Here is an 18,195-nt window from a genome sequence, read left to right on the forward strand (position 1 = left end):
CAAAGGGAGGCTCATCTGTGAGGGACAAAGGAGGTTCAGACTCAAAGCAGTGTCTGAGTGGAGTGGGGGCAGCCATTACTGGCACTTTCACAGGCAGCACATTGGAAACAGTCCAGATGTCTGACTCCAGCCAGACCACTACAGCCTGTACCCTGACACATGCCAAGCATCCATGCCAGCCCCTCTTATTCCAGCACTGCTTCCCTCTGGGATGAGGGTTCCAGTGCTGGGAGGTGGGAGAGCACACACTTAAAGGGAACAGAGCCAGCTCAGACCCAAACTTCAGGGCTTCTGCTTCAGCAACTTGGGACTCGACCCCTCCCTTTATAGGGTGGTGATGGTCACAGAGCAGAGGAGAAGCCCTGGCTGACACCTGGCTCTGGCCCTACCACCTCCAATCCCACTTCCTACCAAGGTGATGGTTGCCAATACACCCTGCAAAAAGATAAGACTTGTGTTCACTTCAGATCTAGCTCTCCCACCAAAGCCACTGGGCACATGCACACTGTATAGGGATGCTCTCATAAAGGGACACCCCTTCAAGACCGCAACAGGTAACTGTTTCAACTAATTTCATACACAGAGAGAGTTGAGCAAAATGAGAATACTGAGAAATTTGTTTTGATTGAAAGAGCAACAGAAAGCCCCTGAAAAAACAAGCAGTGAAAAAGAGGTAAACAATTTACCAGATAAAGAGTCAAAGCATTAGTAATAAGAATGCTAACTGAATTAGGAAAAAGAATAGATGAACACAGTGAGAGTTTAACGAGGAACTAGAACATGAAAAAGAACCAGTCAGAACTGAAGAATATGATAACTGAAATGAAAAACACAGTAGAAGGAATGAACAGCAGACTAGGTGATATAGAAGAATGCATAAGTGATCTGGAAGATAGAATAATAGAAATCACCCAATCAGAAGAGCAAAAAGAAAAAAAAATTAGAAGAGTTTTAAGGGATCTTTGAGACAGCATCAATCATATCAACATGCACATTATAAGGGTCCCAGAAGGAGAAGAGAGAGAGAAGAGGGTTGAAAATGTATTTGATGAGAAATGGCTGAAAAATCCCCAAACCTGAAGAAGGAAACAGATATCCAGGTTCAGAGAGCACAGAGGGTCCCAAACAAAATAAACTCAAACAGACCCAGACCGAGACATATCATAATTAAAATAGCAAAGCTTAAAGATAAAGAGAGAATTCTAAAGGTAGCAAGAAAAAAACAAAAAGTCATATACAAGGGAACACCCATAAGGCTATCAGCTGATATTTCTGCAGAAACTTTGCAGGCCAGAAGGGAGTGGCATGATCTATACAAAGTGCTAAAAGGGAAAAATCTTCAGTCTAGGATACTTTGCCCATCAGATTATTATTTAGAATTGAAGGAGAGATAAAGAACTTCTCAGACTAGCAAAAACTAAAAAAGTTCATTAATACTAAATCTACCCTAAAAGAAATGTTTAAGAGTCTTCTTTAAGTGGAAAAGAATAGGCTATACAAGAAGAAAGAATCTATAGGAAAGGAAAAAACGGAAGAATCTATAGTAAAGGCAAATATGTAGTAAAGGCTGAGGATCAACCACTGAAATAAGTTAGTATGAAGATTAAAAAACAAAAAATATGTAAAATCAACTATAACTACAATAATCAGTAAAGGGATAAACATGAAAATACAAAATATGACATCAAAACCAAAAATTTGGTGGAAGGGAGTAAAAAATGTAGATCTTTTAGATTGTGCTTGAACTTAAAGGACTACCTGTTTAAAAGAGATGTAGTTATAGGTCAATATGTTGGAACCTCGTGGAAACCACAAATCAGAAACATATACTAGATACACAGAAACTAGAGAAAAAGGAACAAAAACATACCACTAAAGACAATCATCAAATCACAAGGGAAGAAACTAAAAGAACAGAGAAGAACTACAAAAACAACCAGAAAACAAGTAACAAAACCACGTTAATACATACCTATCAATAACTACTTTAAATGTCAATGGACTAAATGCACTAATCAAAAGACATAGGTCGGTGATTGGATTAAAAAACAAGACCCATCTATATGCTGCTTACAAGACATGCACTTCAGAACTAAAGACACACACAAACTGAAAGTGAGGGGATGGTAAAAGATACTTCTTGCAAATGGAAACAACAAGAAAGCAGGGATAGCAATACTCATATCAGACAAAATAGACTTTAAAACAAGGTCTATAATAAAAGACAAAGAAAGGCATTATATAATGATAAAGGAATCAATACAAGAAAAGAATGTTACACTCATTAACATACATACACCTAATATAGGAGCACCTAGATATATCAGGCAAATATTAACAGACATAAAGGGAGAAATTGACAATAATACAATAAGAGTAGGGGACTTTAATACCCCACTTACATCAATGGACAAATCACCAGACAGAAAATCAATAAGGCAACAGTGGTCTTAAATGACACAATAGACCAATTGGACTTAATAGATATCTACAGGAAATTCCATTCAAAACCAGCAGAATACACATTCTATTCAAGTGCACATGGAATATTCTTAAGAATAGATCACATGCTAGGCCAAAAAAACAAGTCTCAACAAATTTAGAAGAACAGAAATTATATCAAGCATTTTTTTCTGACCACAACAGTATGAAACTAGAAATCAATCACAGGAAGAAAAATGGGAAAAGCACAAACACGTGGAGACTAAAAAACACATAACTAAAAAAAAACAGTGAGTCAATGAAAAAAATCAAAGAGGAAATCAAAAAATACTCGAGACAAATGAAAATGGAAACACAAATTTCCCAAATCTATGGGATGCAGCAAAAGCTGTTCTAAGAGGGAAGTTTATAGCAACACAAGCCTACCTCAAGAAATAAGAAAAATCTCAAGTGAACAACCTAATCTATCACCTAAAGGAATTAGAAAAGAGGAACAAAGAAAGCCCCAAATAAGCAGAAGCAAAAAAATAATAAAGATCAGAGAGAAAATAAATAAAATAGAGGCCAAGAAAAAAATAGAAAAGATCAATAAAACCAAGAGCTGGTTTTTGGAAAACATAAACAAAATTAATGAACCTTTAGCCAGGCTCATCTAGGAGAAAAGAGATTACCCAAATAAAATAAGAAATTAAGGAAAAGAAACAACAACCAATATCACAGAGATACAAAAAATCATAAGAGAATACTATGAACAGTTATATGCCAACAAATTGTACAACCTAGAAGAAATGGACAAATTTGTAGAAACATACAACCTTCCATGCTTGGATCAGGAAGAAACAGACAATCAATCTGAACCAAATTATCACTAGTAGTGAAATTGAATTTTTAATTAAAAAAACTCCCAGGAAACAAAAGTCTAGGACTGAAGAGCTTCACAGGAGAATTCTACCAAACACACAAAGAAGAGCTAATATCTATCCTTTTCAAACTATTCCAAAAAATTGGAACACTCCCATATTCATTCTTCATGGCCACAATTACCTGATACCATCCCAGACAAAGACACTACAAAAAAGAGAATTACAGGCCAATATCTCTGATGAATTTAGATGCAAAAATCCTCAGCAAAATATTAGTAAAATGAATTCAACAGTATATAAAATGATCACGTGTGATTTATTCCAGGGATTCAAGAATGGTTCAGTATTCCCAAATCAATCAATGTGAAACATCACATTAACAAAAGGGAGGATAAAGATCACATAATCATCTCAATAGGCTCAGAAAAAGCATTTGACAAAATTCAACATCTATTCATGATAAAAACTCTCATCAAATTGGGTATAGGGGGAACATATTTCAAAATAATAAAGGCCATTTATGACAAACCCAGAGCTAACATCACACCCAATGAAAGCCTTTCCTCTAAAATCAGAAACAAAGCAAAGATACCTACACTCAACATTTCTACTTAACATAGTATTGGAAGTCCTAGCCATAACAATCAGACAAGGAAAAGAAACAAAAAGCATCAAATTGGAAGAGATAAAACTATTACTATTTGCAGATGACATAATACTATATGTAGAAAATCCTAATGTCTCCACCAAAAAAAGCTATTAGAACTAATGAATGAACTCAGTAAAGTTGCAGGGTACAAGATTAATATATAGAAATCTGTTGTTTTTCTATATACTAATAATGAACTATCAGAAAGAAAAAGCAAAAAAACAATCAAGTTTAAAATTATATCAAAAAGAATAAAATACCTAGGAATAAACTTAACCAAGGAGGTGAAAGACCTATACTCTGAAACCTATAAAACATTGATGAAGGAAATTGAGGATGATACAAAGAAATGGAAAGATATCCTGTGTTCTTGCACTAGAAGAAGTAATATTAAAATGTTCATACTATTCATACTACCCAAAGCAATCTACATATTTAATTCAATCCTTGTCAAAATACTTATGACATTTTTCACAGAACTAGAACAAATCACCCTAAAATTTATATGGAACCACAAAAGACCCTGAATAATAGCCAAATCAATCTTGAGAAAAATGAACAAATCTAGAAGGATCACACGCCCTCACTTCAGACTATACTACAGAGCTATAGTAATCAAAACAGCATGGCTGGCACAAAAACATATATATAGGTCAATGAAACAGAATAGAGAGCCCAGAAATAAACCCACACACTTATGGTCAATTAATCTATGACAAAGGAGGCAAGCAAATGGAGAAAAGACATTCTCTTCAAGAAGTGGTGCTGAGAAAACTGGACAGCTACATGTAAAAGAATGAAATTAGAATATTTCCTCACACCATATACATAAATAAAATCAAAATGGATTAAAGACCTAAATGTAGGACCTGAACCATAAAAATTCTAGAAGATAACATAGGCAGAACACTCTTTGACATGAATAGTAGCAATATTTTTTTGGATATGTCTCCTAAGGAAAAAGAAACAAAAGCAAAAATAAACATATGGGGTTTAATTCAAACTTAAAAGCTTTTGCACAGCAAAGGAAACCACTGACAAAACAAAAATGCAACCTACAGAATGGGAGAAAATATTTGCAAATGATATGACCAATAAGGGGTTAATATACAAAATATATAAACAATTCATACAACTCAATATCCAAAAAACAAACCAAGTTAAAAAATGGGCAGAAGATCCAAATAGACATTTTTCCAAAGAAGACATACAGATGGTAAACAGGCACATGAAAATATGCTCAACATTGCTAATTATTAGAGAAGTGCAAATCAAAGTCACAATGAAATATCACCTCACACCTGTCAGAATGGCTACCATCAGAAAGTCTACAAATAATAAATGTTGGTGAGGATGTGGAGAGAAGGGAAGATTTGTACACTGCTGGTGGAATGTAAATTGGTGCATCCACTATGGAAAACAGTACAGAGTTTCCTCAAAAAACTAAAAATAGACTACCATATGATCCAGCAATTCCGCTGGTGGATATATATCCAAAGAAAATGAAAACACTGATTTGAAAAGATACGTGCATCCCTATGTTTATAGCAGCATTATTTATAATAGCCAAGATATGGAAGCAACCTAAGTGTCCATTAACAAATGATAATGAAGAAGTGGTATACACACACACACACACACACACACACACACACACACACACACACGGAATGGAATATTACTTAGCCATAAAAAAGAATGAAATTCTGTCATTTGCAACAACATGGATGGATCCAGAAAATATTATTACTAGTGAAATAAGGCAGAGAGAGAAAGGCAAATACTGTATGTTATCACTTATATGTAGAATCTAAAAAATAAAAGAAACAAATGTGTATAACAAAACAGAGACACTCACAGATATAGAAAACAAAAACTTGCGTTTTTCAGTGGAGGGAGAAAAGGGGAGAGGCAAGATAGGGGTATGGGATTAAGAGACACAAACGACTATGTATAAAATAAACAAGCAACAAGGATATATTGTACAGCACAGGGAGTATAGCAATTACTTTGTAATAACTTTAAAAGGAGTTATTTAAATAATCTATAAAATCATAGATTAATCTATAAGATTATTTAGATTAATAGTTAGTTAAATAATCTCTAAAAATATTGAAATATTACCTCACACCTGTCAGAATGGCTATCATCAAAAAGTCTACAAATGATAAGTGTTGGCGAGGATGTGGAGAGAAGAGAAGTTTTGTACACTGTTGGTGGAATGTAAATTGGTGCATCCACTATGGAAAACACTATGGAGGTTCCTCAAAAAACTAAAAGTAGAACTACCATATGATCCAGCAATTATGTTGTACAGCTGAAACTAATATAAAACAGTAAGTCCCCTACATACAAACATTCAAGTTACGAACTTTCAAAGATGCGAACGTGCGTTTGCATGTCCAATCACGTACATTAGTTCACATGTCTGGCGTACTTTGTCATGTGTGTGCATCCTCTACAAGTGACTGTGCTTTTGTGTACTTTACTGTGCAGTACTATGTAGAACACCGTAGTACAGTATCTTTATTTCAAACCCAGGATTCCGGAAGCAAGTGTAAAACCAGCAGTGATATAGCTGGTACTACTGTACTTTTCAAGATACTTTACTGTAAGATTTTAAATGTTTTCTTATTTTTTGTGTTTCTTTGCTTTTATGTATTATTTGTGTGAAAAGTATTATAAACCTATTACAGTACAGTACTATATAGCCAGTTGTGTTAGTCGGGTACCTAGGCCAACTTTGTTGGACTTACAAACAAATTGGACTTACGAACTCACTCTCAGAACGGAACAGGTTCATAAGCAGGGGACTGTATTGTAAATTGACTATACTTCAATTTTTTAAAATCTGCAGTGGAAGACACCATAAACAAAGTAAAAAAGACAGGTGGTTGAAATGTTTATTTATGGTATCTTTTAAGTACAGATTTTTAAAAATTGTGGTGAAATATATGTAAGGTAAAATACAGTGAACATTTGGATGAATAACCTGTGTAGTTAGACAACGGAATGCCAAATAGCAGTTAAAATGAATGAACTAGGATGCTTGTAAGGGGGAATCAAATGATCAACCATGAAGTTCAGGTTGAATAGGGAAGGAAGAGAGATGAGGAAGGACCTGCTGATGAGGAAAACAGAGATCAAGAGACTGGAAATTTCTATGGCTTTATTTCAAAACCTAATATTGAGTGGGAAAAAAAATCACCAAAAGATATTCACAGTATAATATCATGTATGTATATTTTCAAACCCATAAATCAATACTATATATGATTTGTGGATATATTTACATGTAAGTAAAGTATAAAACCAAGATGGAAATGATAAGTAATAATTTTCACATGATTCTCTGTGTTCTTCTGCATGTATGAAATATTTCCTAATTTAAAAAAATAAGTGCCTAAGCTACAGGCGCAAGGTCCATGAAGAAAACTGGGGAAGTAGAATCAAATACCCACATGGCAAAGTTGAAAGGACAATTCATCCTCTTGAGACTTGGAGGGAAGGAGTAAAAATAAATGCAGAAAGTGACTGGTTTGGAAATAGGAATGTAGCAGTTGAGAAAGGTCATGTCTGATAGCCTTGATTTACTTACATGAAGTAGGAAGGAGGGCCACCTGTAAACTGAGAGAAGGGAGGGGTTGAGGAGGGTCTTTGAGGAGAATGTCAAAGGTCACTGAGGGTAATATGAGAAGGGGCTGGCTAAGGGCCAGTAAAAAGTTTACTGGACAACACCAAAGGCACAACTGAGGTAAGATACAATGAGTGGGTCCAATCCTCACACACACTGAATGTCTGAAGTAGCAAATGCACAGATGAAGAAGTCATAGGTACCATCCAATGTTTAGGTTAGATATTACATGCAAGGGGAGGAACAATTGAGTGCATCCAGGATGCTAGTGAGAGAGCAGGTCAGATGATCAACCATGAGATTGGGCTGACTGGGGAAGGCAGAGCATCTAGAAAGGAACTTCTGTGTAGCAGGAAAGCAGACAGGAAACAGAGGACTGGAAGTACCTATGAGGTCAAGGGGCAGGTGAAAAGATGTGAAAGGTGGAAGATGTTGGGGTCAGAAAGTGGACTTTTGGTGCAGCACTACTTTGGACTATTGTGGCAGTACTTTTCCCTAGGGGTAACTTTTTGTATCTCTACAACAAGGAATCACTTGATAAAGCCTGTTGCCTCCAATTCTTCTAGGATAATCAATTGAATAGTTGAGGTTAACTACAGAGGGACAGTCAGATCAATAAGGCTCAGTGTTCAATTCAACTGAACTATAGCAATACATAGTTGATAACACGGTGTTCAATTAGGTATTTATCAGAGGCAAATTTGGGTGCTAATTAATTAAGCCTTGAGAAAACAGGCAGACATGGGTAGTCACTAGGAAATTAGTGTGTGGACTAGGTCTCTAAATTATAATAAATGCCTTACCTTTGTAGAGAATGGCTCAGGAACAAGGTTGGGCAGAACTTTACAGATAAAACAATAATAGACTCACTATCAAACATTAATAAGAATAAAGCAAGTCCTGGGAGTATGATCCACCTGGGAATATGTCATCCCAGCTGCCTCTTTGCTTTCTTAATTCCCATGACAACCCATCCTAAACCAGAATTTGGTGCTACAGAAGCAACCCAGAGGAAACAGTGGGACATAATTGCTCTACTGTGATGCAGGAAGTTCAATAACAGGTATTAGGGGTGCTTTAGGGCTACTCCAGATTTGTTTTAATCAGATATGGTAAGACACACAGACGTGAAAATGACTGTCATGAAGGAAGGTATATATTGTAAATACCAATCCCAAGAAACAGGAGGCACAACACACCATGTAGGGCCTCAGAAGGAAGCACCAGGGTCTGTCAGGAGACAGAGGAAGTGAGGGGAAAACAGAGGTAAGAGTCTTTATTGTGTTTTCTGTTGGAAGGAATGGATGAGACAGGGTAAGCAGGTTTAAGATTGGCTATTTTGAGTAATTTCAGTGGGCTCTGGATGTAAGTACTGTCTTGTTGTCTAGTACCTGATCTTGGGGTGATTAGGGCAGGTAGATAGTGGCCCAGTGTGACAACCCATAAAGGAGGTGGCTGGGGGTATGGGCTCTGGATTGGTTGGTTTGCATATGAAAGGTGTTCCTAGGAGAGCTGTTTACTATCTCTAGGAGTTAACCCTGGGAGGGGCATCCCTGCAAGGTAAGCAAGGCCCTAGATATTAAAGCATCACATTACAGAAAGTAAAAGACAAGGTTAATACAATGGGCTATCTAGAGTGACCACACAGGATTGAAAACATATGTGTCTAATGGATCAACAGAGAGGTCTCTCCTTCCCAATTCCCAAAGTGGAAATGCAATAGCGGAGAAGTTACAGATTGTAGGGAGAAGTTACAAAATGTAGTAACATTCATGAATCTCTCAGGTTTAATTAGTATTATATCTCACATTAATGAAGTTTAATGAAAATAAGCCATGCTTACACAGGCAAGTATTTTGGTCCCATATTCTCAATGAAATACATAGAACATCAAAGATCATTATAAACCCAGAAAGTATGCGTCATGCAATTTATCCTTATTGCCACTAGATGACACTGTAGCTCATTGTTTTTGTGATTGTCAAAAATGCCTGCTCAGAGTTCAGTTAAGATCTTTTTTATTTAAATAAAACATAGGGCTTTGCAATTAGTTTTTATTAATTCAAGAATCTGATGGCGTTCAGAAGACGCAGTCAAACATGCTGCACCTTCCAAAGCTCCTAGAATTAGAGCTTTGCCCAAATCTCTGAAACTGAATAGAAAATTGTGTGCATGCCCACACACGTGTGCATTTTCCTGTGGGGAGGGTCCAGAGCTCTCATTAGAATTTAGAGTTCTCTATAACCCCCATCACATGCCAAGAAAGAAGTGAAGAACCACTGCACCAATCCCCACTCAACCACACCTGAGTTCATCTCTATGATTTCTAAAAACTAATTAAAGATAGAAACAAAATAGCTTCTCAGATAACACTTTCTGACACTTAAAAATGTTTTCTTCTCAATTTGTGAGAAAGGAACAAAGACTGTTTTTTATGACCACGGGTGGATTGTAGTGAGTTATAGCTGACCTGCAAAGCTAGACAGAATGACTGCAAAGTCAGGCAGAGGTCTGGGCAGTGAGTAAGGGGACACTGTGAAGCATCTGCTGTTTTTTATGAATAGACACAGAGACGTGAAGCAAGAAAATATATCAGACACTGAGGCAACCTGCCTGAGACCAAGGTCCTAAGTAAATTTCCATCCAAGGGTTGCGGGGGACAATTTCACTCAGAAAAAATGGGCAATAACTGATGGAGAAGGAAGGCATGTAACCATTTGTAAAATAGTCAAGCTCTAGTATTCAAAGGTATGACTTTATCAGTAACTGACTTTAGCTTTTTTCTCAAGGCCCTATTTTCATATGGTAGAAGAAAAATCATAACAATTTGAAGTAATACATCTCTTTTGAAACTTAGTGAATCTGGGGTAAATACTGTAAGCTCAGTGGGGCTTATGTCTCCAGTCCTGACATCAGGGGAGTGGGCACCCTGTCCACGTTGGACTGTCTGCTGGTGTCTGCTGTTGCTGGAAGTCATCATGCATTCTCTGAGCAGGGGTTGTGCATGACTGTAGCTCCAGGGAGCTTATGACTGTTTCGCTTCTCAACCCCACCTCAACTCTTACTGAGGCTGCTGACCCTCTAACACTTAGCTACATCTTCCAGCTGGTTCCTCCAGAAAGATCTGTACCTTCTCAGTTCTAATCATAGTAGTTCTGTGCTTTAATTATCTGATACATAATAGGCACCCAAAGAGTATTTGCTGATTAAGTAACACCAAGGAATCCTTGCTTTGCCCTTCCTCCATTCATCGCTCCCTTCCATCTTTCTCCCTGCTACCAGCCATGACAGCATGGCCTCACCTACTCACCTTATCAATACACAGTTCCTATCAAACTGAAGAGAACTTATGGTTCCAACTGTTAAAAAAGTGAAAATTTTCTGCTTTGTTACTATGAGATTTATTTTGAGAGCGGAAGGAAACCTATACTGTAAGTAGTGTTATTATTTTGCAGATAAGAAAGTTGAGGCTTCAAGAGTTTACATAATTTCCCCAGGGTCACAAAGCTAAGTGATAAAGACAGGAGTTAAACCTAAGCACGTCTGTCTTGAGAGCTGGAGCTTTTAGCCCTTCTGCACTAAACTATTATTTTTGTGTTCACTGTCTCTTTCAGATACAATGACAGTGGCTATATTGAAGATGTAGAAGTAAATTTCATAGTGTGGGAAATACATGGCAGGGACGACTATAGCTTTAACAACACTATGAAGAAGGTATGACATTTTGGATTTAAATAGAATTTAGCATGCAATTAGACGTCTTTCCATTTTAAATCTATATATAAATTATCTAAGGAAAACAGAACCAGTCAGCTGCAGGTAGGAAAAAAAATATGACCTCTATATTGAATTCTATGACTATGAAAATTCATTTATAAAAAAAGAAATCACTGTCCTACAGAACGGACTTAAAGGGGTCAGAAAAGATAATGTTTATAGTAGGATGATGCAATTATTGATTAATATTTTATTTTCTCTCCACGTTGTATTTAATGTTTGATTATTTATGGGCCTGCATTTCACCCTCAGACATTCATCACATTTGTGCTAAATCAAATGGACACACTCTAGGCTTCATCTCACTTTGACTTCTTAGCAGAATTTGACCCACTGACCGTGGCTTCACTGTCCCCACACTCTCCTGGTTTTCCTTCATCCTCCATGACTGGTCATTCTCAGCCTCCACAGTGAATCCCCTTTATTCTTCCTGTTCACTTTGCAGGCCACAGCAGAAAGGCCTTCCTACTCCAAATCACCACACTTCACTCCCATCCCTTCTACGTGGGGCTTTTTGCCCTTGAGGGCCTCCCATCATGATGCAGCCTCTCTAGAAGTTACCAGCATTGATTCCTGAGATTTGTCAGAGATCTCATACAAGACCAGGGATGACTCCTTCCAAAGTAACTTTCTCACCCACCAGAGACCTTAATTCTCCAAGAAGTAGAACCTACACAGGTGACAACAAAGAGACCTGAATTCCACCTGCTACTCCCCTCCACATTACTGCAATTATGTGACCCAACAAATCCATCCCATCACACATTCCTGCCTCATTCACAACTAAGTCGGACCGTGTGACTGATTCTTATCACTGGAGTTTGAGCAGCAGTTATATGTGTCCAGGATGAAGTACTTAAGAACTTCACACGCACCTCCATGCTTCCCATCTTCCTTCACATGTCAATATATTACAGCAACGATTAAAGATGGAGTAGATGTGAGCTGGATGAAGGGGATAAGGGACTTCAAGAAGCCACTGGATTTTAAAAGTCTGAGTTTTTAATCTACTTTTTTGAGGAGAGTCATCCATAGGAGCCATTTAAACAGGGACATCTGCATTGGCTTATGTGTGATCAAGAGTTAAAATTTAATGTGTAAAACCCCTGAGGGTTGGAGTTATTGCAGCAAAGACGACCAATATAGCTCCTCCTATTAAAATTACATTTAAATGCAAACATTTCAGTCTCTGAACCCTTTAGCTCTCTCTTTCCCACTACTCCTCTGCCTCCTTTTATCACACAATCTAGATGTCTCTAGATATCTAGAGAAACCCTCTGCTTCTCCCATTTTTCTTCTCTTCATTTCGTATCTAACTTGAGCTCCACAGTTCAGTCCTTCAGCTATTGTCTTCCCAATGCCTATATGTCACTTTCCCCGGTATTGTTCTTGTTTAGTGTTACACAATTTTAAACATTAATCTTTCTGCCTTATCCATGCCTATATCTGAGCTACTAATCACTTCTAGAAAAAAAATTAAAATTGCAATAACTGGAAGTATGAACTCAACTATTGGGAGTGATAACTGAAAAGAGAATTAGCCATCTAGAAGAGAGGTCAGAGGGAAATATCCAGAATTACACATAGAGAGATAAACTGATTTAAAATATAGAAAAAGAACATAAAGGGGATCCAAAGCTAAGCTCTAAGAACTGGAGTCCTAAAAAAAGAGAAGAGAGAGTGTTGGCCAGAAGCAACATTTTCCAAAACTGGTGAAAGACATCAAGTCACAGAGAAAGTTATCTGCATCCAAAAACATCACAGTAAAATTTCCAAAATCAAAAACAAAGAGAAAGGGCTTCCCTGGTGGCACAGTGGTTGAGAGTCCGCCTGCTGATGCAGGGGACACGGGTTCGTGCCCCGGTCCAGGAAGATCCCACATGTCGCGGAGCAGCTGGGCCCGTGAGCCATGGCCACTGAGCCTGTGCGTCCGGAGCCTGTGCTCCGCAACGGGAGAGGCCACAACAGTGAGAGACCCACGTACTGCAAAAAAAAAAAAAAAAAGAGAGAGAGAAACCTTTAAAGTATTCAGAGCAAAAAAGATAAGTTACCTTCAGAAAAGTAACTATAAGATTTAAAGCTGATTTCTCAACAGAAATAATAAAAACCAGAAGTCTTTGAAGAAAAATATTTTTAAGTTACTGAAAGAAAGTAATTCCCGAACCTAAAATTCTGAATACAATAGAAATAGCATTTAAAAAAATGAAAGTGAACAACAGATGTCTTACAAGATACATGAAATTAAAAGAGGAAAAAATTTTAAGTAAGAAAGAAATGAAGGATGAAATAAAAATGATTGGAGAGAAAGTGACAATTATTGAGGATAGGCAAAGAATAAATGGAATTCCTGAAAAAGAGAACCAAGGCAAAGGAACAAAACAAATACTAGTAATTCAACAAAACACAACCACCCCCCACAAAAAAAATGTCAAACTTCTTATTGAAAGAGCATACCATATACTTCAGAATATCAAATCAGAATAGCCAACCCATGTGGGCATATAGGCAAAAAAGCAATAAACTTATAAGGAAAATTAAATTATCATCAGGCATTTTATAGCAGTGTTGTATGCCAGAAGAAAGTGGAGTCAAATATTTAAGATACTAAAGGAAAATAAATACAAGCCAGGGATTTTACATCCAGCAAAACTGATTACACTGTAAATGGCACAAACTGCTATCAGTATGTAGAAAGCTCTGATAATATTGTTCCCAGGAGCCCTTCCTGAGTAATTTACTAAGAAGCTTCAGAAAATCAAAAATACTAAAGAGATATCAACATAAGGACTAGGAGGAAGCATTATAATATAGTATATAGTTACTTACAGGACTAAAACAAAATGAGGGTTAAATGGGTTAGAATGTAATATATAATGGGTGTATTCTCTGACAATGTAGATCTACTACAATTATAAAATATGATAGGTGAATGTGAAGAGCATATACAAGGGAAAAGTATAAGTGTTTTCAGTAATCATGACACTGGTGATAATATTTGTATTGTTTTTCTAAAGTTTTGAGGTATATAATGTGAGATAAAACAAATGTGTAATAATGACATTTTCTAATACTACCATTCCTCACCAAGTGTTTTGTTGTAAAAGCAAGAAGATACATATGTTAAGATAGAAGAAGTTAGGCAAAAATCTTGAATTCGAATAGGACTCAATATGAGCTCATGAGGTATTGGATATTGCTCTGGATATAAATTTATTAATCAAATAGAGAGATAGATAAAATTTTCCTATTCTGACCGTTAAAATCTTAGAAACATAACTAATCAGTAGCTGAAAGTATCCTTAGTAGCCAGATTGTTGTTTTGAAATACTGTTTCCCACTAAATGTACTAGGCATTCTTAGATAAATTGCTGATTCCATGCCTGAAGGAAGAAATGTACAAGATGAGCCTAGAATAGTTTGGCATACCCAATAGCAACGAAGTATCAAGGACTGCTACAGTCATTTAAAAGTAATCAGAAATCAGGGTTCCCTAGTGGCACAGTGGTTAAGAATCCGCCTGCCAATGCAAGGCACACCGGTTCAAGCCCTGGTCCGGGAAGATCCCACATGCCCCAACTAAGCCTGTGTGCCACAACTACTGAGCCTGCGTTCTAGAGCCCGCAAGCCACAGCTACTGAGCCTGCATGCCTAGAGCCTGTGCTCCACAAGAGAAGCCACCGCAATGAGAAGCCCACACACCGTGACAAAGAGTATCCCCCACTCGCCACAACTCGAGAAAGCCTGCACATAGCAACGAAGACCCAACACAGCCAAAAATAAACTAAATTAATTTAAAATAAATAAATAAAAGTAATCAGAAATCAACATCAAGAGTTTTCTACTGGCCAAAGATGGGACAGTTTGAGCTTCCTGTAGAATAATTATTGCAATGGGGTAAAACTCATTAAATATATTAAATCGATGAATTCATGATGAGTTTTTTAAAAATCATCTTCATAGAATGATAGGAAACCAATTCCTTATTTTGAAAACTGGTAAATAAAGATAAACAAATATTTATCCTATTTTCTTCAAATGAACTCTACCAACGGACAACCAAACAGTAGATGAGGGGAAGTATCTCTTTATAAAATTATTCCAGTTGACAAATGAAAAAATAGAATTAAAATATCACCATTTTATAATCCAAATAATAGAGGTTATTATAAACAAATTTATATCAACAAATTTGGCTATGGACAAGTGGATAAAATGGACAAATGTCTTGAAAAATACACCAAAATTTCTTCTATTCCCCCCTCCAAAAAATAGAGAACTCTAATCTCAGATGGCTTTCCTGATGAAGTCTACCAAATATTTAAGAAAAAATTTACTTCAGCCTTATAAAAACTCTTCCAGAGTATAAGGGTGGGAGGAGACACTTTCAACTCATTTTGTGAATCCAGGAGGACCTGATGAGGACCTTAAGAGAAGAGAATGATGAGCCAATCTGACTCATAACCATAGATACAAAACAGCTGAACAAAATTCTAGCAAATCAAATACAGCAACTTATTAAAAAGTAATCCAGGGCTTCCCTGGTGGCCCAGTGGTTAAGAATCTGCCTGCCAACGCAGGGTCACAGGTTCGAGCCCTGGTGCAGGAAGATCCCACATGTCACGGAGCAGCTAAGCCTATGCACCACAACTACTGAGCCTGCGCTCTAGAGCCCACGAGCCACAACTACTGAAGCCCGCGTGCCTAGAGCCCGTGCTCTGCAACAAGAGAAGCCATGACAATAAGTCCACGCACTGCAAGGAAGAGTAGCCCCCACTTGCCGCAACTAGAGAAAGCCCACACACAGCAATGAAGACCCAACACAGCCAAAAATAAAAACAAGTAAATAAAATAATAATAATCCATCCAGGCCAAGTTTTCTTTATTTCGTAAATTAAGCGTTGGGGATATCATTTGAATATCAAAGTAATCCACTATATTAACAGTATAAAGAACAAAAGGCATAAGATTATTACAACAGTTCATGAAAAGTCATCTGACTAAAAATTTATCACCCATACATAACATTATTTTTTAAATAAATTTTAGAAAATTATAAATAAATGGTAACTTCCTTAACCTAATAAAATGTCGATACAAAAAACCTGTCTAGGGCTTCCCTGGTGGTGCAATGGTTGAGAATCCGCCTGCTAATGCAGGGGACACGGGTTCGAGCCCTGGTCTGGGAAGATCCCACATGCCGTGGAGCAACTAGGCCCATGAGCCACAACTACTGAGCCTGTGCATCCGGAGCCTGTGCTCCGCAACAAGAGAGGCTGCGATAGTGAGAGGCCCGCGCACTGCGATGAAGAGTGGCCCCCGCTTGCCGCAACTGGAGAAAGCCCTCGCACAGAAACAAAGACCCAACACAGCCAAAAATAAATAAATAAATTTAAATTAAAAAAAAAAAAACCTGTCTAAAACATCATACTTAATGGTGAAAATGTGAAAGCCTTCCCTCTGAAATCAGGAATGAAACAAGGAGGCATGTTCTAACCATTTCTATACAACGTTGTTCCTGATGTCTGTAATAAGGTAAACAATACAAATAAATTAAAAGTATAAGGATTGGAAAGGAAGAAATAAAACTCATATTCACAGATAACATGATTGTTCATCTGAAACAAAGTTAATAAGTGAGTTTAAGAAGTTCTCTCTGTACAAGGTCAATATACAAAAGTCCATTGTTTTTCTGTATATCAGCAAACATTTAAATAATTTAAAAATTAGATATATAATTTTCAACAGCACTAAACTATATTAAATACTTAGAAATAAATTGATATGCAAAACATATATATATATAATCTTTCTAAATATATAAAAACTTTTGACAGAGTGGTTGTTTGCATGAGGCTCAGACATGGAAGTCAATGACTGAGCTTAACAAGCACCTCCCGTTAGAAGAAGCCTGGGGACCTAAGGTAAGAAAAATATTACCTTGCAAATTGTTTATTTATAATAACTAACTTGGCGTTTTAGTATTAAGTGCTTAATGGAAACACTTTGGATTTAAATTTGATTTTGTAAATCAAATCCAATTTTTCTATTGGATTATATTATGATTTCAAAAATGCTTCATCCTTTTTTTTTTTTGCGTGTGTGTGTGTGTGGTATGTGGGCCTCTCACTGTTGTGGCCTCTCCCGTTGCGGAGCACAGGCTCTGGACACGCAGGCTCAGCGGCCATGGCCCACGGGCCCAGCGGCTCCGCGACATGTGGGATCCTCCCGGACCCGTGTCCCCTGTGTCAGCAGGCGGACTCTCAACCACTGCGCCACCAGGGAAGCCCAATGCTTCATTTTAATTCTATTTGATCTTCTGTTGCCCCTGCATTACTAGCAATTTTGTTTTAATTTTCTCTTCTGAAAATCTGTTTGCAGATTATTAAATATCTGACAAACATGTTAAAGCATTGAGACTGAGTCTTTCTAAAGAATGCCTGAAGTTTCAATCTTGTGTAACTAAAAGATCATTTCTGAATGTCAGTTATCAATCCTATACTGTTTTCAAGTGAATTTTCTCAAATTGAAATTAATTTATGTTATTTGGCAAATCAAATCATATCTCATGTATAAAGTGTGACATATAAGGTACTTCAGCCTGTAAAATGTAAACCCTACAATAAGAATGTTATTTTGCTTCTACATCAGAACCTATACATGTCAAGATAGAGATATATACAAACGATATGTATCTCCCTTTGTATTCCCAACTCCAAACCATCCATTTTCCATCCACCACTCCTTATCTTCCTAGTAACATAATTCTAGGAGCTTTACTCCAACAATCCTTTGAACAATTCTTCCAGCTCAACATAACCTTCAATTCATTG

General features: G+C 37.1%; 1 protein-coding gene across 1 annotated transcript in view; it reads left to right on the forward strand.

Moving 5' to 3' along the window:
* CATSPERE (catsper channel auxiliary subunit epsilon) overlaps window positions 1–18,195 on the forward strand; it is a 229,026-nt gene that overhangs the window by 185,283 nt on the left and 25,548 nt on the right. The window contains exons 18-19 of the mRNA XM_067009900.1: window positions 11,203–11,302; window positions 17,200–17,286. Coding sequence (XP_066866001.1) covers window positions 11,203–11,302; window positions 17,200–17,286 — 187 coding nt within the window. The remainder of the gene's footprint in view (window positions 1–11,202; window positions 11,303–17,199; window positions 17,287–18,195) is intronic.

The sequence above is a fragment of the Kogia breviceps genome, chromosome 1 (genome assembly GCF_026419965.1).
Source record: "Kogia breviceps isolate mKogBre1 chromosome 1, mKogBre1 haplotype 1, whole genome shotgun sequence".
Lineage (NCBI taxonomy): Eukaryota > Metazoa > Chordata > Mammalia > Artiodactyla > Physeteridae > Kogia > Kogia breviceps.